General features: G+C 43.9%; 1 protein-coding gene across 3 annotated transcripts in view; it reads left to right on the top strand.

Moving 5' to 3' along the window:
* Nucleotides 1–21,612, top strand: part of TPP2 (tripeptidyl peptidase 2) — a 62,491-nt gene that overhangs the window by 7,977 nt on the left and 32,902 nt on the right. For all 3 annotated transcript variants that reach the window (XM_088842626.1, XM_088842625.1, XM_088842627.1), the window contains exons 3-9: nucleotides 5,467–5,562; nucleotides 7,115–7,219; nucleotides 12,107–12,231; nucleotides 13,832–13,995; nucleotides 15,749–15,903; nucleotides 16,563–16,639; nucleotides 18,869–18,996. In XM_088842626.1, the coding sequence (XP_088698752.1) occupies nucleotides 5,467–5,562; nucleotides 7,115–7,219; nucleotides 12,107–12,231; nucleotides 13,832–13,995; nucleotides 15,749–15,903; nucleotides 16,563–16,639; nucleotides 18,869–18,996 (850 nt within the window). The remainder of the gene's footprint in view (nucleotides 1–5,466; nucleotides 5,563–7,114; nucleotides 7,220–12,106; nucleotides 12,232–13,831; nucleotides 13,996–15,748; nucleotides 15,904–16,562; nucleotides 16,640–18,868; nucleotides 18,997–21,612) is intronic.

Raw genomic sequence — 21,612 nt, 5'->3', positions numbered from 1 at the left:
AGCAAAAAAGTGAATAGAAGCATAACGCCTTTCATAGTTAATTGTACAGGCAAAAATAAAAATGCACAAGGCACATATGTACAATTGAGTGAGTAATTTAAGTGAACGCCACTTTACCTGCTATAGATAAGACAGAACATTGCCTCAGGACTTTACTGTGTTCTCCAGATCACAGCGTATTTTGGCTTTTGTGAAATCGGTTCTTTACTTTCCTTTATGGTTTTACCACCTCTGTGTGGATAAGTGGAATCTGTTGTTAGCTTTGCCTATTTGTGGGTTTTATACGAATGGCCTCATTTCTGTGTCATGTCATGTCCTCTTTTCCTGGGTGTTTGTGAGATTCATGAGATTGAGCCGTGATTTGCATGGGGCAGTGATGTGTTCGGTTTCACTGCTGTCTCTGGGACATAGTTGGTTGTACCACGTGGTGTCCATTCTGCTGGGAACAGTCGTTTCCGCTTTGGGACTGGCACAGTTCTTTCAGAAACGTTCTTGCAGACCTGCTCTGCGCACCCGTGTGCAGGCAGCTCTAGGAATTGTGCCTGGGAGTGGAATTGCTGAGTCATAGAGACGCACCTTTACTGGGTGATACACCTTTACCAGTTTTTTACAGCTGATTCCACTAAAATACGTTTCCACCAGCAATATGTAGGACTTGGAGTAGTTGCGCTGCTACCAGTCGATGTTTTCAGGCTTTTTAATTTTTGTGGGTAGATTAGAATTTAGCTGTATACTTTGTAGTTTTAATTTGTGTTTCTCCGATGACTGTTAAGGTTGAGCACCTCCTCATGTGTCGCTTCAGCGTCTGGATTTTCTCTTTCGTGAAGGGCCCCTCCGCGTGCCTTTGCTGGTTGTCTTGGATCCTGAGTCGTCTGTCGTTTTCTTACTCTCGGGGGGTGGCCTGTCCTTGGGTTGCCTGTGTTTCGGTGTCTTCTCCCACTCTGTATGCGTGTTTTCAGGTGATGTCTCTTCACACGCAGGACATCACATCTGCTGTGGTTGGAAATCAGCCTTTTGCCCTTTTGGTTAGCGCTTTTTGTGTCTTAGGAAATCCTTCCTCCTGGAGAAGGCAATGGCACCCCACTCCAGTACTCTTGCCTGGAAAATCCTACGGACAGAGGAGCCTGGAAGGCTGCAGTCCATGGGGTCGCTGAGGGTCAGACACGACTGAGCAACTTTACTTTCACTTTTCACTTTCTTGCATTGGAGAAGGAAACGGCAACCCACTCCAGTGTTCTTGCCTGGAGAATCCCAGGGACGGGGGAGCCTGGTGGGCTGCCATCTATGGGGTCGCACAGAGTCGAACACGACTGAAGTGACTTAGCAGCAGCAGGAAATCCTTCCTCCAGCTGACAATGAGTGAGAAGCGCCGGCCCTTAACCTCACAGACAGAGGGGAACGAACACCCCCAAGCCTGCCAGCAGGCCAGCCGCAGATGAGAGTAGGGCCCGGGCCGCACCTTGGTTGAAGCCAAGTCCAGGATCTAGCCCCGTGGTGCCAGCTTCTGATTGACAGAGCGTGTAAGACAGGAAGTGTGTGTTCTTTCAAGTCACAACGTTTGTGGTAGTTCATAACACAGCAGTAACTAATAGACTCAGCAAAAGACACAGAAGCTATAAGAAACGCTCGGATATTTTAGAACTGAAATTTTTGTGATAGCTGAAATATTTTTTAAAAAAAACGTCCCTGGAAGGATGCGGTAGCAGAAAGATGACAGAAGAGTCTGGGCGAACCTTAAGATCAGCCAATAGAAAATAACCATCCTGAACAATGAAGAGAAACACTGGAGGAACTTGTCAGTCAAGAATGAATGGTCAGATATTTGCATCATCAGACCCTAGGAAAGAGGGGAAAGGAGTGTGCTGCTGGGAAAAAAAATGCTGAAAAAGTTTCGGAGAGGTTCTCCTGAGTTTGGCAAAGATATAAACCTACTAATTCCAGAAGCTGAGTGAACCCCAAATAAGATAAACCAAAAGGAGTTCATGCCCAGAAACATCCAATCAGATTGCCAAAAATGAAAGACCAAAAAAAAAAAAGAAAATCTTGAAAACAGCCAGGAAAAAGTGACCCACTATATAGATGGGAAGAATACTTAATTGACTTCAGAACCCTAGGGGCCTGAAAGGTGTGGCATGACATTTTTCCAGCGCAAAAAGAAAGGGTCTGTCGATCCCAGATTCTATATTCAGTGAAAGTACATTCAGGGGAAAAGGGTGAAATAAAGACATTCCCAGATAAAGTAAGAGTATTTATAGCAAGACTTTTCAAAGGGAAACATGGAGCAGCAGAAATGAAGGACAAGCAAAGGAAACCATAAAAGTCTTGAGTAAATATGATCACCTGCTTTCATTTTTTTTTTTAATCGTGTTTGATAGTAAAGAAAAAAAAAAAAAGAAACCTTTCCTGACCCGAAATCATGAGGATATTTTCCCATTTTTATTTTCTAAGAGCATCCATCATTTTTCTTGTTTGTTCTAGAGTTCACCTGGAATTGATTTAATGCTTCGTTTAAAGTAGGAGTCCCTGTATTCTTTTTTTCCATCTGAACACCCACTTGTCCCACCACACGTGTTAAAAGTCCATAGTTTGCCCACCAGTTTTCAGTGCCGCCTTTTACTTGGCAACCTTCAAACTGTGGTGACTTTCGGCTTCTAAAGCCTCATTGCCCACTCTTTATCGTTAGGGTTTTTGTTTTTTCCTTTTCCTTATTCTGATTTTAGCAGCATTTGGGAAGGAAGCACAGTGCCTTTTAAAGTTCTGCCTCATTTAACTTGAAGTCATTTTTCAAATCATCACTTTTTAGCCTCGTTTAGGCTAGTTCAGAGACCGTGAATGCCTCAGCCAGACTTAACATCGAATTTAGATGCAGTGATAGCTAAAAGGGAGAGGGTCCTTGTGTCCAACCCGACCGTGAGGCTGACAAGTCTGAAGTACACTTTTGAGGCAAAAATCTCAACATGATTTTCTCTCATGGAACGTCAACAACTCACGGTGACACTTGTCTCATTGAGAAAACCTTCAATTCATTAAACAGCCTTTCTTTAAAAGAGTAAAATGAGGTGTAATTAGTAATTAAAGAAATTCTGTTTCTTGTTGGAGACACAGTCTTACCACATTGTAGTTACTATGTAATTAAAACTCTTTTAAAGAGAGCAGCTTAAAATGGTAAAAAATAAATAAAGCACTTTGGTTTTTAAGAGAGACCCAAAATAACTTCATTTGTATGGAATACTCAAATATGTAAAATTACATATCCTCTAATGGCCTCAGAGTAAAGGTAGCTGAGCACAGAAGAACTGATGCTTTTGAACTGTGGTGTTGGAGAAGATTCTTAAAAAGAGTCCCTTGGACAGCAAGGAGATCAAACCAGTCAATCCTAAAGGAAATCAACCCTGAATATTCACTGGAAGCTGAAACTGAAGCTCCAATACTTTGGCCACCTGATGTGAAGAACCCACTCATTTGAAAAGACCCTGATGCTGGGAAAGATTGAGGGCAGGAGGAGAAGGGGAGGACAGAGGATGAGATGGTTGGATGGCATCGCTGACTCAATGGACATGAGTTTGAGCGAGCTCCAGGAGATGGTGAGGGACAGGGAAGCCTGGCGTGCGGCAGTCGATGGGGTGGCAAAGAGTCGGACACGACTGAGTGACTGAACAGCAAACAGAGCTAGCTTTAACATGGTTAAGGTTGACTAGTAGAACCGTGATTATGCATAATTTTTATTTTATTTATTAATTTTTTTTTAGTTACATTGTTGTAACTAGTCCACATGTACTGTGAAGAAAATGCATGGTAGTAATTTGAGAAATATCTGGTTCATGGACCCTGCAGAATTGAGTCTCGCTTTAATTAAACATGAATTATGTCTACTCGATTATTTTTATTGTATTACATACATAGTTAAGTGATGGTGATTGTCTCAACAACCTGATTATTTTGCAGTCACTTTGATCGGTCATTTCATTTAATCCTTTGGCATTTCACAGCTTTTCGTAATCTGCACAAAGAAGCTGTCAGCAGCATATGCGAACAAAGCCACCTGGGTGCTGGGACACCTGTGATTAAATAGGCTAGTGACTGCCTACTCTTTTATTGTTGCAACACGTTATTATTGTGTGTCACGGGTGTTGCAAGAACAAGTTAAGAGTCCCTATTATCTGAAGAAGGCTGGTCAGTTTTGAATGAAAAGCACTAGTTTGTATGCCAGCATATTTAAAATTTCACAAACTCCAGACGTCATTGATTCAGAAATGATTACTGATGTGCAGACTTTTTTTTTTAGTTTCTTTTTAATTGAAGGATAATTGCTTTACAGTATGTGCATGCTTTTGAAGGTCAGTAGATCTTGGAAGTTCTGTGCACAATTGTCTTCCTCTATTTAGTTGTGAGAAAATTTCCTCCACAGGCTTCCTGCCTGGGGAATAATTTGATAAATAGGGACTTGAGGATTCGCGTCGAGTAGAGATCCTGCACACGTGAGAATTGTGAATCAGCCTGCTGCTTTTACTGGTTGATAGTTCAGCTTCATAATCTGTGCACCTTTAGAAGCTGTTTTAGTGATCACGGGTCCTGAGATAGATGTGAAGGGTCCCCATGGTCTTGATTGACATTTCATGTTGGTTGATGTTCACGCAGATTCTTATTCATGGGAATTGTGGAGTAAAGATTATTTTTTTCCTTTTGCACATGAGGAAGTGGAAGCCCGTGGCTCCCACCTGGTGAGTGGCAGAGTTTGGGCCATAGCCAGGTTTGTCCGGCTTTAAATTCTGTATCCTTTACACCAGGTTTTTGTCTCTTGATTGAACTAGATTCCAGCTTTCTTTTCAACCCTCCTGTTTGGGCCAGAAGTTTAATTTCTCTTTGCTTCTTTGCTTTCTCCATTTGTAAACTGGGCATGCTCTTTGTATTTTATGTAAATTAAAAGCTTGAAGTGTTATTTTTAAATACTTAGAGCAGAAAAGACTATTATCAGGATGTTGTCTGTAATTATCGTGATTTTATAGAGCTTTTTTCTTAAGAACACAAAGAGCTGTTTTTAAGAGGCTCTGGCCCATCCCTGTAGTATCTTGGAGGAGAGTGAAGTTCTTTTTGTTAGCAGGACACCCGAGGGCGGAGAGTTTCTGTAAGTTGCTTCCCTCCCCTGGTCGATAGGCCCTTGGGTGATGGGGGAGTGAGTTGTCCTGTATACTTGGGAACTAAAGGTCCTAGCGGTTTAGTGTGATGTTGAAAGCCCGGCATAAACTGTAAAACATTGTGTAAATGAAAGGTACTCTAGTTAAGCTATCTCACTGTTGATAAAAAAGGAGCCAGAGATATGTTAAATGGCAACTTAGAGTATTAACGATATCGCTCTAAGGCGGGAGCCTGCCCCAAGTTGAGTCCCAAGGATAGGTTTTCCCCCAGGACTGTACCATTGGAATTGGGAAGCATTTAGTGAGTGAGAAATGTTCTTTTTTCCCATAGATTCCTGTGACCTGGACAAATCCCTCAGGCAGATATCACATTGGCATAAAAAATGGCTACGATTTCTATCCAAAGGCTCTCAAAGAAAGAATTCAGGTAACGGACAATCTGGTATCGATGGCTTCTTCAGATTCTATTCAGACTGAAGAAAGAGACTGCCTTAGCTCTCACTAACCTGATGATTATTAAGGGGATCTGGAGACTTTCACATGATGACTGCTTCAAGAAAGATGCTATCCAGTGAAACATTACCCATTCATGTTTCCTAATCTGATATACATGGATAAGTTTAGGGAATCTGAATACCTTGAAATTTTATTCACATTTTGTGTATTTGTGTTTTTCGGGGAGAAGGGATATGCTTTCATTGGACAATCAATTTATTCCTGTTCCTGTCATTTCTATAGTAATTTATCCCATTTTCCTAGTCTTTGCCTTGCTTTCTTGATCCCAGTTAGTGATGATTCAGTACTAGGGAAGGAAATAACTCAGACCTAAAGCAGCTGAAGGACGGGAAACACAGTCTGTCTTTGGAGAGCTAAGAATTGTAAAACCAGTGAGGTGGAGCCTGCTTTATAACAGCACTGTCGACCTTTCAGTAGTTACGGGAGAGTGAAATGTTCATTATCCATCCATTATAGTAGCCACGAGCCACGAGTAGCTGTTGAGAACTTAAAATGTGGTTAGTATGACTAAGGAAATGAAGTTTTAATCTTATGTAAGATTTTAAAGCAGTAAAACGAGATGTGATCCTTGCAAATGGGCCTTCAGGGTGAGACCCATGGGCCCTGTAGTTTAGGGTTGTGATTTGATTCTCCAGGGGTCAGTGAGCCAGTAAGAAGTTATTCAGTATTTTACACACAAACCTTTACTTGTCAGATTCCAGTCATTCTGAAAAAAAAAAAAAAAATCAGAAAATAAATGCACATAATTCAACTTCTGTTAGATACTATTTTATTTTAATATTTCAGGCTGAAACGCACTGTATTTTTATGCATTGTATTAAATTTAATCAGCCACATTCAGGTACAGATGAGGTTCAAGCAGATCCCCTTCCTTAGTCCAGTGGAGTTGATTCTTTTACTGGAGAGGCCTTCTTTAACTAGCCAACTTCCACTGGGAGGCACTGTGGTTCAAGACACTCGGGATGGCAGGAAGACCAGTTTGAGCAGCAAAGAACCCCATCAAGTCAAGGAGGGTGGGAAAAAAGAACAGGCCAGGGAGGTAGGAGACAGGAAGTGCACCAGAGTCCAGCTGCAGGCTTACCCCTGTCTTCTGCTTGCTCTTGGCTGAAGGCACTTCTTTTTCCTCAAATGATGGGACTTCAGGCTGTTACCTGACGTGGTATTATCTATTCTTGAAGAAGGATTTAAATGGCGGCCTGTGATGTATAAAAATAACATCTGGTCGTACCTTGGTAAACTTGTGCTCTTAGAGCTCAGGAGTGGTGAATTAAGTAATCAAGATTTTTTTTTTTTTACAACTGATCCATTCATAGCTTTATCAACTTGATTATAAATGATTTTTTTAAACCTCTGTACTATGAGCATTGTATAGCATCACAGCTAATAACAACTCTTAAATTCCTGTCTCGGTTTACCTGAATATTAGTCCACCTCATTGGATGGCCATTTCCCTGTCTTTGCAGAAAGAACGGAAGGAAAAAATCTGGGACCCTGTCCACAGAGTAGCCCTCGCGGAGGCCTGTCGGAAGCAGGAAGAGTTCGACGTTGCCAACAACTGTCCTTCTCAAGTTGGTGCTAGTCGCTTTTATTTAAGCATTACCGTGTTCTTAGAGAATTAACAGTCTTAGAGAACGCACAGACTTTTTCCCCAAGTTTGTTTTCTCCCCCATGTTTTAACTTGTCTAATTTTGCTTATTTTCCTTTCCTCATTTGTCCTGAAATCAATTTATATATCGGTGGAATGTTTAAAAGTGCTTAATGAACACAGAATGCCCGCACGGAAAAGCGCACAGATCCTAGACGTGATATCATGAACCGTCACAAAGGGAGCACCCCGAGTGCACAGATCCTAGTTGTGAACGTGATATCATGAATCGTCACAAAGGGAGCACCCCGAGTGCACAGATCCTAGATGTGAACGTGATATCATGAATCGTCACAAAGGGAGCACCCCGAGTGCACAGATCCTAGACGTGATATCATGAATCGTCACAAAGGGAGCACCCCGAGTGCACAGATCCTAGATGTGAACGTGATATCATGAATCGTCACAAAGGGAGCACCCCGAGTGCACAGATCCTAGACGTGATATCATGAATCGTCACAAAGGGAGCACCCCGAGTGCACAGATCCTAGATGTGAACGTGATATCATGAATCGTCACAAAGGGAGCACCCCGAGTGCACAGATCCTAGACGTGATATCATGAATCGTCACAAAGGCAGCACCCCGAGTGCACAGATCCTAGATGTGATATCATGAACCGTCACAAAGGCAGCACCCCGAGTGCACAGATCCTAGACGTGAACGTGATATCATGAACCGTCACAAAGGCAGCACCCCGAGTGCACAGATCCTAGACGTGATATCATGAACCGTCACAAAGGGAGCACCCCGAGTGCACAGATCCTAGATGTGAACGTGATATCATGAACCGTCACAAAGGGAGCACCCCGAGTGCACAGATCCTAGATGTGAACGTGATATCATGAACCGTCACAAAGGCAGCACCCCGAGTGCACAGATCCTAGACGTGATATCATGAACCGTCACAAAGGCAGCACCCCGAGTGCACAGATCCTAGACGTGATATCATGAACCGTCACAAAGGGAGCACCCCGAGTGCACAGATCCTAGACGTGATATCATGAATCGTCACAAAGGCAGCACCCCGAGTGCACAGATCCTAGATGTGAACGTGATATCATGAACCGTCACAAAGGCAGCACCCCGAGTGCACAGATCCTAGACGTGAACGTGATATCATGAACCGTCACAAAGGCAGCACCCCGAGTGCACAGATCCTAGACGTGAACGTGATATCATGAATCGTCACAAAGGCAGCACCCCGAGTGCACAGATCCTAGACGTGAACGTGATATCATGAATCGTCACAAAGGCAGCACCCCGAGTGCACAGATCCTAGACGTGAACGTGATATCATGAACCGTCACAAAGGCAGCACCCCGAGTGCACAGATCCTAGACGTGAACGTGATATCATGAATCGTCACAAAGGCAGCACCCCGAGTGCACAGATCCTAGACGTGAACGTGATATCATGAACCGTCACAAAGGCAGCACCCCGAGTGCACAGATCCTAGACGTGAACGTGATATCATGAACCGTCACAAAGGCAGCACCCCGAGTGCACAGATCCTAGACGTGAACGTGATATCATGAATCGTCACAAAGGCAGCACCCCGAGTGCACAGATCCTAGACGTGAACGTGATATCATGAACCGTCACAAAGGCAGCACCCCGAGTGCACAGATCCTAGACGTGAACGTGATATCATGAACCGTCACAAAGGCAGCACCCCGAGTGCACAGATCCTAGATGTGAACGTGATATCATGAACCGTCACAAAGGCAGCACCCCGAGTGCACAGATCCTAGACGTGATATCATGAACCGTCACAAAGGCAGCGCCCCGAGTGCACAGATCCTAGACGTGATATCATGAACCGTCACAAAGGCAGCACCCCGAGTGCACAGATCCTAGACGTGATATCATGAACCGTCACAAAGGCAGCACCCCGAGTGCACAGATCCTAGACGTGATATCATGAACCGTCACAAAGGCAGCACCCCGAGTGCACAGATCCTAGACGTGATATCATGAACCGTCACAAAGGCAGCGCCCCGAGTGCACAGATCCTAGACGTGATATCATGAACCGTCACAAAGGCAGCGCCCCGAGTGCACAGATCCTAGACGTGATATCATGAACCGTCACAAAGGCAGCACCCCGAGTGCACAGCACCGCAGCTCTCTCATGCCTCTGGCTGCTCACGGCTGCCTCCGCCCAGAAGCAGCCACCGTCCTCGATGGCTGACTGCTGAAGTGACTTCAGCCGTCTTGAGTTTTATAAAATGGAATCATGCGGTGTCTGTTCTTTTACTCATTGCTGCTTTCATCTGGTGTTTCCTGTACGATCCCTGCAGTGTGGGGTGTTGCAGTAGTCCACTCTCGCTGCTCTGGGAGGGCTGGACCACAATGTACGTGTCCATTCTACAGATTGATCCTTGCTTCGTTTCCAGTTTTTGGCCAGGATGAAAAATTCCTGTTTTGGGAGTTCTAGTGCCGGTCCTCCAGTGGGTTATAAAGTGACCGTACCAATTCCATAGGAAGCGTATGAGAGTTCCCGTTTTTCTGCATTCTTGCCGTTGCATGTTTTGTGAATCAGTCTATGAGATGAAAATAGCATCTTGGTTTATTATGAAAGCAGTAAGTGCTATTGCAGAAACTGGAGCAGCAGAGGTACGTAAGGGTTAGCAGGTGAAAGTCTCTGGAATATCACCAGCCAGGGATGCACGCAGCAACGTGATGTTCGTCCTTCTGAATTTTTCTGTTAATGCATGCCACTTTTTAAGTGAATTTTTTAATCGAAGTATAGTTGAAGTACAGGGTTTTAGGTGTACAGCAAAGTGATTCAGTTATACATACATATATATATATTCTTTTTCAGATTCTTTTCCATTATAGATTATTACAAGATATTGAATATAATTCCCTGTGCTATACAGTAGGTCTTCGTTTATCTATTTAATATGTAGTAGTGTGTATCTGTTACACCCACATTCCTAACTATTCCTTCCCCTCCCTCCCCGCTCTGGTAACCATAATTTGTTTTGTGTCTGTGGGTCTTTTCTGTCATGTCAGTGAGTTCATTTGTGTCATTCTTTTTAAAAGATTCCACATATAAATGATATCATGGCATTTGTCTTTCTCCTTCTGATTTACTTCATTTAGTGTGATAATCTCTATATCCATCCATGTTGCTGCAAATGACATTATTTTGTTCTTTTTATGGCTGAGTAATACTCCATTGTGTGTGTATATATATATATATGTACCACATTTTGTTTATCCAGTCACCTGTTGATGGACATATAGGTTGCTTCCTTGTCTTGGCTATTGTAAACAGTGCTGCTGTGAACACTGGGATGCATGTTAACCTTTTCCAGTTGGAGTTTTTATCTTTTCCAAATATATGCCCTGGAGTGGGATTGCTGGGTCATGTGGTAACTCTATTTTTAGTTTTCTAAGTAATTGCCATACTGTTTTTGAAACATAATAGCTATACCAATTTGTTTCCCACCAGCAGTGTAGGTGGATTCCCTTTCCATACCCTCTCCAGCATTTATTATTTGTAGGCTTTTTGAGGATGGCCATTCTGACCAACATGAAGTGATGGCTTCATTGTAGTTTTGATTTGCATTTCTCTAATAATAAGTGACGTTGAACATCTTTTCCTGGCCCGTTGGCCACATGTGTGTCTTTTTTGGAGGAAGCGCCTATTTAGACTTCTAGGGCATGCATTTCTTAATCAGAAATGGGATTGTATCGGTGATTCTGAGCCCTGGCTGCCTGGTAGGATCACGTGAGGAGATTTAAAAACTCCGTGTTTGTGTCCTAGAGAGGAAATAAATCAGAACCTTACAGAGGAGGAGGCAGGTATTTTAACAACTTCCCAGGAGCTTTCATTAACATGCAGCTCGGGTCAAGGCCCACCAGCCTGTATAGATCTACACAGACACTTTTATTTACTTTATCTGTGTTTGTTTTTAACAGCTGTATGCTTTTCGGTTAGATCACTTTTGGTTCTTCAGCCTCCTGTTGGAGACATGAAATGTGGTATTTCAGGTACCACATACAGAGAACTAACTATAGAAGAGGGGTATGAATTTAATTAGCCGTTTTACTTTGTATGCCAAAAATGTTTATGTAATTGCCTTTTTCCTTGAGGAGGAGTAAACATTGAATATACTGAATAAGGAAAAATGAAGCATAACTTAAGATTTTGGAAACATGTGAAACCTAAATTTTTATTCACTTGGACTACTCAGGCGAATGGAGGGCCACCTCATATAGTATGTAGTTTAAAAAATGCTTAGGTTGAAGCATATGAATTTTCCATTTTCATAGCCCAGAACGGTTGAATAGCAGCTTATATGTACTTGGTCATAAATACAGTATGAACTCAGCAAATTCAACAGAGGCGAGACTTTCATAATTCCTATTATTTATTTGGGCTCTTAAGAAACAGATTTGAAATGGAAATGTTCCTGGATATAAAAATCTAAAGGTAGATAAACTAACGTGTAGCAATTCTAGTGTTACTTTTGGAACTGAATCACAATTATGGGTATGTGACTAACACCCTTGGCCAAATGAGGTCATGGCCAGGTAGCACCGTGCCTTTCCCAAAGCAGGCGTAGTAAGGGACTGACTATGATAGTAAATGAAGTATTTTTTTTATTATTTAATATTTTAATTGATGTCTGCCACTAAACTGAATTTCAAATTGTACAGATATAAAAGGAAAATTTTCTTGCATTTTTCCAGGGTAAAATGACTTTACTGCTGGGTCACATTGTATTGGTTGTCTGTTAATATCACTTGTCAAGAGCACAAAATGTACTAACATCACCACATGTTCTAATTGATTAGGCAAATAAATTAATCAAGGAGGAGCTTCAGAGTCAAGTGGAATTGCTAAACTCTTTTGAGAAAAAATACAGTGATCCTGGCCCTGTATATGACTGCTTGGTGTGGTTTGATGGTGAGACCTGGAGGTAAGCCATGTGGATTTTATACATCTTCATTTAAAAATGGTCTTGCCTGCTCTGAAGAACATTAAGCCCTCAAAACTGGCTAGAGATTTGGTTTACAAGACATCAGTATCTCTAAGCAAAGCTCCTCGAGAGCTGGGTTGGCTTTTGAGTAGTTTTGGATAAAGCCTTTTGAACTTCTTAGTATTTTAGGCATGAAAGCTGACTCTTATCTCTCTTAAAGAATCTTACCTCCTTAACCAGACAGTAGTCATTAAATAGACAACAGCAGGTAGATCACAGAAATGATCCTGATTGAAGCTGGGCAGTTTGGAAAGTAAGAGCAGGAGGATCTGGCAGAGTGTCTGCTATAAGTGTTTTAAGGGCAGAGAAGGAGAGTGGGATAAAGATTTACACCAGACGCTAGATGCTCAGCTGGTCTGGCTCCTTCAGCGGGTGGGTGGTTTTCCCCCTGGAGGGCTGTGAAGGGCAGTTCCTCAAGCCGCTTGCGCCTGACTTCATTTAAGGGCTGGTTGCTTAAGTCATCTTGCCCAGGCTTTACTGAGGCCTTTGTGACAGGCAGCTGCCACGTTTGTGCTGGCAGACAGAGACTGTGGTGAGGAAGACAGCCGAAAAACTACCGCGTGATTTTTAGAAAGGTAGAGAAAGAAGATAAATTGCGTTCAGTTCAGTTCAGTCGCTCAGTCGTGTCCGACTCTCTGCGACCCCATGAATCACAGCACGCCAGGCCTCCCTGTCCATCACCAACTCCCGGAGTTCACTCAAACTCATGTCCATCGAGTCGGTGATGCCATCCAGCCATCTCACTCTCCGTCGTCCCCTTCTCCTCCCACCCCCAATCCCTCCCAGCATCAGAGTCTTTTCCAGTGAGTCAACTCTTCACATGAGGTGGCCAAAGTATTGGAGTTTCAGCTTTAGCATCAGTCCCTCCAATGAACACCCAGGACTGATCTCCTTTAGAATGAACTGGTTGGATCTCCTTGCAGTCCAAGGGACTCTCAAGAGTCTTCTCCAACACCACAGTTCAAAAGCATCAATTCTTCGGCGATCAGCTTTCTTCACAGTCCAACTCTCACATCCATACATGACCACGGGAAAAACCATAGCCTAGACTAGATGGACCTTGGTTGGCAAAGTACCGTCTCTGCTTTTTAATATGCTTATCTAGGTTGGTCATAACTTTCCTTCCAAGGAGTAAGCGTCTTTTAATTTCATGGCTGCAGTCAGCATCCACAGCGATTTTGGAGCCCCCAAAAAATAAAGTCTGACACTGTTTCTACTGTTTCCCCATCTATTTCCCATGAAGTGATGGGACCAGATGCCATGATTTTTGTTTTCTGAATGTTGAGCTTCAAGCCAGCCTTTTCACTCTCCTCTTTCACTTTCATCAAGAGGCTTTTTAGTTCCTCTTCACTTTCTGCCATAAGGGTGGTGTCATCTGCATATCTGAGGTGATTGATATTTCTCCCAGCAATCTTGATTCCAGCTTGTGCTTCTTCCAGCCCAGCGTTCCTCACGATGTACTCTGCATGTAAGTTAAATAAGCAGGGTGACAATATACAACCTTGACGTACTCCTCCTACTCGTAATTCTCCTTTCCCAGAGCCTGCATTGATTCGAACGAAGATGGGGATCTGAGTAAATCGACTGTTCTGAGAAACTACAAAGAGGCCCAGGAGTACGGCTCCTTCGGCACCGCTGAGATGTTGAATTACTCTGTTAACATATATGATGATGGGAACCTGCTCTCCATAGTGACCAGTGGAGGTATTCTGCTTCAGGTTTGCTAACTGGAGATGAACATGCAAAGTACTGGGAGGATAAATTCCTCTACCTAGAAACAGCCTTAAGGAGAATTGACCTATCCCTACGACAGAACTAGGTCTGGAGTCACAGATGTGATTTGATTTCCTGGGAAAGTATTATTTTTTTAAGGCCACAACCATGTAGGATCCATTCCAGGAGTGTAAGCATGGTCCAGCTACAAAAAATAACATAGTTCATTCTATGAACAATAATTTCACCTCCAAATACTAACTCTTGAAAATTCACCCATGATTGTGAAGAGTCAGGTAAAAGGATCCTCACCACAGCTTTCATTGTAATTTCAAAAAAGTTATAAACTTTCTAAATACCCATCGAGAAAAGAATGTGTTTTTTTTTAATTATGTTATTCATCCTGTGGAATATGTTATATAGTAATCAAAATGAATAAATCTGCATTTAACTATATGTATAAATCTCAGATACATAAATTTTACTGAAAAAAATATATTGATGTTAAAAAAATTTGTGTGAAAATTTTGAACGTGCCAAACAATACTGTGTCATGTTTATGGGTATGTGTGTGTGTGTGGTAAAAATATAGGTGCGAAGAAGGTGTGCCCCAGCTGCAGGGCAGTGGTTACTTCTGGGAGGGGGCAAGGAAGGTGAAGTGGGGTACCCAGCTTCCCCACGCCCCCATGTCCATAGAAGCACAGCTCAGGTACAGGAAACTGCACACACTATACTTTGAGTTTGGTGAGTTTTGATGTGTGCACACACCCAGGAAACCATCCCCACAACTGAAATAACAAACATCTCCATCACCACCACCCTCAAAGGCTGGCTTGTTCTTCCTTTATAATCCAGTTGTCTCCACTCACATCCTCTGTTAGCCGCTGAATAGTTTTCTGTCCACCCTCGATTACTGTACATTTGATAGAATTTTATATAAATGGAATTTTTTAAAATACAGTTTTTTTTTTGCCTGCCCATTTCGGCCCATTGGCCTGAATCCATGTTGTGATTACGAGCAGCTTGTCCTTATTGTCGAGTAGTGTTTCATCGTGTCCGTCCACCAGAGTTTGTTTATCCACTCACGTCCTCATGCGCATTTGGGTTGTTGGAACAACTGTGTACAGGTCTGTGTGGAAGCTGGTTTTTGTTTAGTTTGAACCCATGTCTGGGAGAGCCGGTTGGGTGTGGTCGGTCCATACAGTACTGAAGACCCTCCAAGCTCCCCTTGGCAGTAGGAGTCTCACACCCACCACAGAGCGTGAGTGCACATCCCCGCCCACGGCGGCCACCCTCAGCCTCAGCTCTTTAGCAAGGGGTGGCTCCGTGTGGCCTTCATTTGCGTCTCCCAGGTGACTCATCTTTTCATACACTTATTTGGCATTTGGTCATCCTCTTGGGAAATGTTTTTCAAACGCTCTTTACCCATTTTTCTTTTGGGTTCTTTTTTTTTTTTAATTTGAAAGATTATGTTCTCAATACAAGCACTTTGTCAGTTACATGTGTGCGAATGCTTTCTCACCTTTGTGACTTAACAGTGTAGAATCCAGGATGGCAGAATAGCATATGTAATTCACAGTCATTTTCTGTGGATTATTGGTAAGAGGCATAAGAGAACAATGCCCCCTTACACGTTAAGATAGGCGTGTTTTTATTCTGATTACTACCACGCAGGTTGAATCTTGCGGTTAAAACTTGGAACCTCTGAGGATGTTTCCTCATTTTCTCCCCTATTTGCCTCTAGGAGCCCACGGAACACACGTAGCTAGTATAGCTGCCGGGCATTTTCCCGAAGAACCTGAACGGAATGGCGTAGCTCCTGGTGCTCAGATTCTTTCCATCAAGATTGGAGACACAAGACTGAGCACGATGGAGACAGGCACGGGCCTCATCAGAGCTGTGAGTGCTCCTGAGCCGCTCGTGCCCAGGACTGACGGCTCATGGTCGCGGACGCTTTCATTAGCAAGCTGTGCTTGCTCTACCAAAAATACATGGAACTGTATTCAGTGTATAGGACTTTGTTTCAAAGCCCAAAATGCTTAACTCATTTAAAAATATTTTTATTAGAAATCATTAGAGTTAAAGGGATTTGTGGAAATATGAAAACATTGTTTACATTATACTTCTCACTTGTAGTAAATCCCTTTGCAAGCTATTTTGAGATACTTTTAAAAGCATGAAAAAAAGACAGGAAGACATCTCAGCCAGCCTGCTCCATCAGTGTAAGAAGAATTTATTCTTCATTTCACTTTAACATATGAATTCTGTTTCACTTGAATGAGTTTAGACTTTAAAGAGACTGCCTCTGTCTCCAGCTCAATTCTGCAGAGGCTGGTTTGTTTTTTATTGACTCCTTCCTGTGCCTTGTATCAACACCTCCCCCAAACACACATGCACACCTTTTTTTAAGTTTGTCAGCCATATGTCTGGCATTAACTTATGAATTTAGGTATGAATTGGAATATGATTGGTTAGAGAACTGTGGGATGCCTTTATTGTGCTGACTTTTCTGTTTTTATACATTTCTGCCTGAGCTGGATTCTTTATCTTTTTAACAGATGATAGAAGTTATAAATCATAAATGTGATCTTGTCAACTACAGCTACGGAGAAGCGACTCACTGGCCAAATTCCGGGTGAGTGTTCTTTGCCGCTTGTCAGCCGTGGAGGCTCAGCTGACAGAGGAGTGAGCGTTTCTGTGTAACTGGATCGAGTCATGACCGAAGAAGAGCAGACTTGGTGGGTAGATCCCAACTGTGCGTCCCTGAGACCCTTGTCCACGGTCACGTCTTTGACGCCAGGGTCCCCTCCTGGCCGGTGGACCTGACGGCCGCTCGGACCCCCATCCACAGGCAGCCCGACCTCTGGGGCATGCACACCAGACAGGGCCCGGCCCGCGGAAGCCCGGCGGGTCCTGTGTGACAGCACCCCTCAGCTGGCGGCGGGCTCGGGGGCCGCGGGTGTGGGGTCAGCGCTGTCTCTGGTCACAGCGCGCGCCCTTCCCTCCTGGACGGCCGTTTCACACCTTCTCCTTGGGGACTCCTGGCGACCTCCCTGTCAGTCCTCAGCTGGCGTCCTCACTGCTTTCTTTCCCAGCGCAGATAAAAGCCCTCAGAGGGGACTCCGGGCCCTCCTGTGACCCGCCTGACCCCACCTGCGGCCGTCCCTTCTTCTCTCATGAAGCGTGCCCAGGATCAGGAGCCTGGCTCTGGTCCCCTCTGCCTTCAGAGATGCCCTCCAGCATCGACCCTCTCCTTTCCGAGCTCTCTTTACTGTTAGACAGATGTGCTCGAGTATCCACTAGCCTTCAAACTAACTAATAAAGCCTCCTCATCTCCCGTGGCCTTCGCTTACTTTTCCAGCGAAACCTAGACAGGTGTGTTCACCGTGGTCCGTGGACGGGTCTCACTGCCCACTCCCCTCCCTGTGCTGTAAGGGTCTTCCAGCCGCCAGCTTAGCCGTGACCTCATGTTGCCTCAGCCTTTCTGTCTTCATAGCACTAACTTGGCCCTGACCCTATCTGGAGGGTTTCCTCTCACCACCCCATCCGGATCCACCCATTGTGCATTTCCTGCAGCCCTGTGACAGAGCTCTGCCGAAATGCAGATGTCACCAAACTAGGCCTGTAGTTGGCTGTCATCAGTGACTTAGTTTTCACGGGTGCATCATAAATGCTTTTACTGGATGAAAAGAGCCGGTTTCAGTGGCTGTGTGTCTCAGGATTGTGTTTAGGTGACATGTTGGAAGGGACAGGGGTAGGGCTCAAGAACGACCCGTGGGCGCCTGGGAAGGGACCCTGTACCTGCAGATGGCCAGATAACCCCGGGAGGTGCTTAACGCGGTGCTGAAACCATCCCTGTACTTAGGGTGGTGGTTTCACAGGCTGTACATACGTGAAGTCTCAGAACTAGGCACTGAAGAGAAGGTCGGTTCTGCCGTATGTTGATTTAAGAGATAAAAATTTTAAAACCTGTGATTTCCTCAGCTGACTGGTACTGAGTTCCTTGTGCGACAGAGGCTCATTTGCAGACCTGGTAACGAGCGCGTTGTCAGCATCAGTCATGAACGTAACCTCGCAGGAGCGAGCAGGATCTGCTTCCGTGTCGTCCTTACCGCAGTGTATATCTTTCTCTCCTGGGACCATTCTTTGACAGTCTTCTTATTCTAATGTTCTTTTTCCTTCACTTTTGTGATTTTGGAGTATCCTTGGTGCTCTACCTTTTTTACGTCGACCTCATTTTTTTTCCTCGTGGTCTAACTTTACCTCCTGTCATTACTACCAGTGTATTTTTCTTCCTTGCTGTCAAGCTCTAACCAGATCAAATCTCCCCAGTGCCTTATTTCCTCGTTCAGCTTTGCCGCTTGTCACAGCTGTGTGAGGAGTTAGTTCTCCCTACTTCACATGGGGGGTGGAGTGGACCCCCTATGGCCCCTGACACAGTCTCTGCTAACATTTCGGTCTCTGCTTTTGGCCCCTTGGCAGTTTATTTTCCCCACATATACAGATTTGTTTTTAGCACATTCCCCACTAAAAACGGGGCCGCCTAACTCCCTCCACTGAAACCCAACTAGGGTATATCTCTTGGCATGGCTCTGTTGTGCTGCGCTAATGGTACACATGCCAGAATTTACCTGACCTTGCGTTTGAATGTATTTTAGTTTTATAAATACTTTGTGAGTAGAGGCAACGCACTTGCAGTTTGAGAATGTTCCTGAGAATGCACCCCTCCTGACCCGTGACCACCGTTCTACTTCTGCTGCTCACAACCCATGAACCACATTTGAAAATATTTTCACATTACAGTAGTCTGTTTCTTGAAAAGTGGACAGTTCATGTGTTCAAAGGAATCTTCTCCCTCTTTCAGGAGAATATGTGAAGTAATCAGTGAAGCCGTGTGGAAGCACAATATAATTTATGTCTCAAGTGCTGGGAATAACGGCCCCTGCCTGTCTACAGTCGGGTGTCCGGGAGGAACCACGTCCAGTGTGATAGGTGAGTTTCCAATTTTAGAAATAAAAACAAGCGGACGAGAAGATTCAGTCCATCCAGTGTTAACTGTATCTCTCCTACACACAGGACACTGTGAGCCTATAGTAGACCCTCAGGAAAGTGAGCTCTAGTAGGGACCCGCTGATGGAGAATTTCATCTCCAGCAGACGGAGTAAGTGTGGAGGTACAGATCACAGATAGCGGAAGTACAGATCAGGCCTGCTGCTGTTGTTCAGTCGCTAAGTCATGTCCAATTTTTTGTGACCCCATGGATTGCAGCACGCAGGCTTCCCTGTCCTTCACTATCTCCCTGAGCTTGCTCAAACTCACGTCCATTGAGTCGGTGATGCCATCCAACTATCTCATCCTCTGCCACCCCCTTCTCCTCCTGCCTTCTGTCTTTCCCATCATCAGGGTCTTTTCCAGTGAGTCAGTTCTTCACATCAGGTGGTCAAAGTCCTGCTGCTTAGCTTCAGCATCAGTCTTTCCAATGAATACTCAGGGTTGATTTCCTCTAGGATGGACTGGTTGGATCTCCTTGCAGTTCCAGATCAGACTGTGGGATCACAAAAGTGCGGTTTCCTCTGATTTGAGGATCTGGGCAGGGCTTCCTGGAAGAAGTGTAACAGCAAGGATTTCAGTAGGTGGACACAAGCAGGAGAAGGGCTGTCCAGGCTAAGTGAGCAGCATAAATGAAGACAGTTGCTTCACTTTTTATTTATAGAGTACGGCTGTGTATTTATAGCAGAGTTTCCTCCTTTAGTTTCTCTTGGAGCATGCAAGAAGACGTAGAGGTAGAGGAAGGGAGCTTCGTTATTGAGAAAAGCAGGTGAAACACGTTTATTGTGTGAGTGCGGCCTTTCCCCCACCCTTTGGTGTTCAGGATCTGATACGGTATTGTCTGTTTCACTGGAATCCAACAGGAAAATAATGCCTGTCAACGGAAGTTGTAAGAGATAAGATTATTTGCAGTCATAATATGAAAATAATAAAATTAGATTCCATTATACGACAGTAGCTGCCATCTTGTGCAAAAAACAAAAACCCACAAGACGTGAAACCCACCCCTTGGTTTTTTTAACGTGAGGCATGAATGAGAGTTGAGATCCTTCAATCGTAAATGAGGCCTGAAGATTTTTAAATTTGGACTCAAAACACCTCTTACTGTTTGTCATTGAATATGTGACTATAAAAACGTCCCAGTTTTCCTGGTGTATCCGTCATTAACTGCACAGTACATACATATCATAGGAGTTACTACAGTTGTGTAGGTGTTAGAGATGTTACAGATACACAACAGTATTTGGGTATTAAAGGTTAGAATAGTTTGGTTTTGTATTAAAGGTTAGAATAGTTTAAACTGGTCCTTTTAAAAATATTTTTGTTTTAAAATATCAGTGATCTTATATTTATGGGACACACTTATATTTGTGACTTGTAAATTTTAAGCATGGTGTAGCTTGCTTTCGGTAACCTGAAATCTCTTGATTAAGTAATTCTGTTAAATCATGTGTTAAGACAGCAGTGCCTGCCAGTGATTCATGCACTGTGTGTTGTGTATCTCTGGATACTTTTAAGGACACAAAATGAAACAAAATAAACCTGAGAGGTACCTGATGATCAAAATGCACTGCTGCGCCACCTGCTTAGTATTTTGTCATTTTCTTATCCCCAGATTGGCAGAATACTTGAACCTAAATTCTGCAAGACGACGACAGTTTCATGGCAGCATTGTTAACCTCAGTCCTCTTAACCCACTCATTCTGTCCAGCCTTCTACCCAGGAGATGTGTGTGTTGTGAAGGAGAATGAGGAGCTGATAGGCTTGGATCCTGAGTCTTGTCTCTGCTGGTCATTGTCTTTAGTACATTTTTTTAACCCCTCTTGGCCCTGTTTCCACATCCCTGGAATGAAGGACCTGACTTTGCTGTCTGAATTCTGTGATTTCAGGATCTAACTGGTTTGATCTGCACATTTATCTTGGAGGCTGTAGCGTGTTACATGTTTGTTACTGGCTTCAGTTCAGTTCCATTCAGTCCCTCAGTCGTGTCCGACTCTTTGCTACCCCATGAATCACAGCACGCCAGCCCTCCCTGTCCATCACCAACTCCCGGAGTTCATTCAAACTCATGTCCATCGAGCCAGTGATGCCATCCAGCCATCTCATTCTCTGTCATCCCCGTCTCCTCCCACCCCCAATCTCTCCCAGCATCAGAGTCTTTTTCCAGTGAGTCAATTCGTCGCATGAGGTGGCCGAAGTATTGGAGTTTCAGCTTTAGCATCAGTCCTTCCAATGAATATTCAGGACTGATCCCCCTTAGAATGGACTGGTTGGATCTCCTTGCAGTCCAAGGGACTCTCAAGAGTCTTCTCCAGCACCACAGTTCAAAAGCATCCATTCTTCGGCGATCAGCTTTCTTCACAGTCCAAGTCTCACATCCATACATGACCACGGGAAAAACCATAGCCTTGACTAGTTTACTGCAGCCATTTTGCCAGGGAGGGCTGCTGACAATTCATGGGTAGAATTTTCTATGGCGTGGTCATTTAAAAATGAAGATCAGTCAACTGATTCCTTTATTTTCTGAAGTTATATTTTTACAGTTGGAAACACATTTCT

This window comes from Moschus berezovskii, chromosome 13, assembly GCF_049115385.1.
Source record: "Moschus berezovskii isolate FMDL1 chromosome 13, NW_MosBer_1.0, whole genome shotgun sequence".
NCBI lineage: Eukaryota > Metazoa > Chordata > Mammalia > Artiodactyla > Moschidae > Moschus > Moschus berezovskii.
This window is presented reverse-complemented; position numbering and strand designations above follow the sequence as displayed.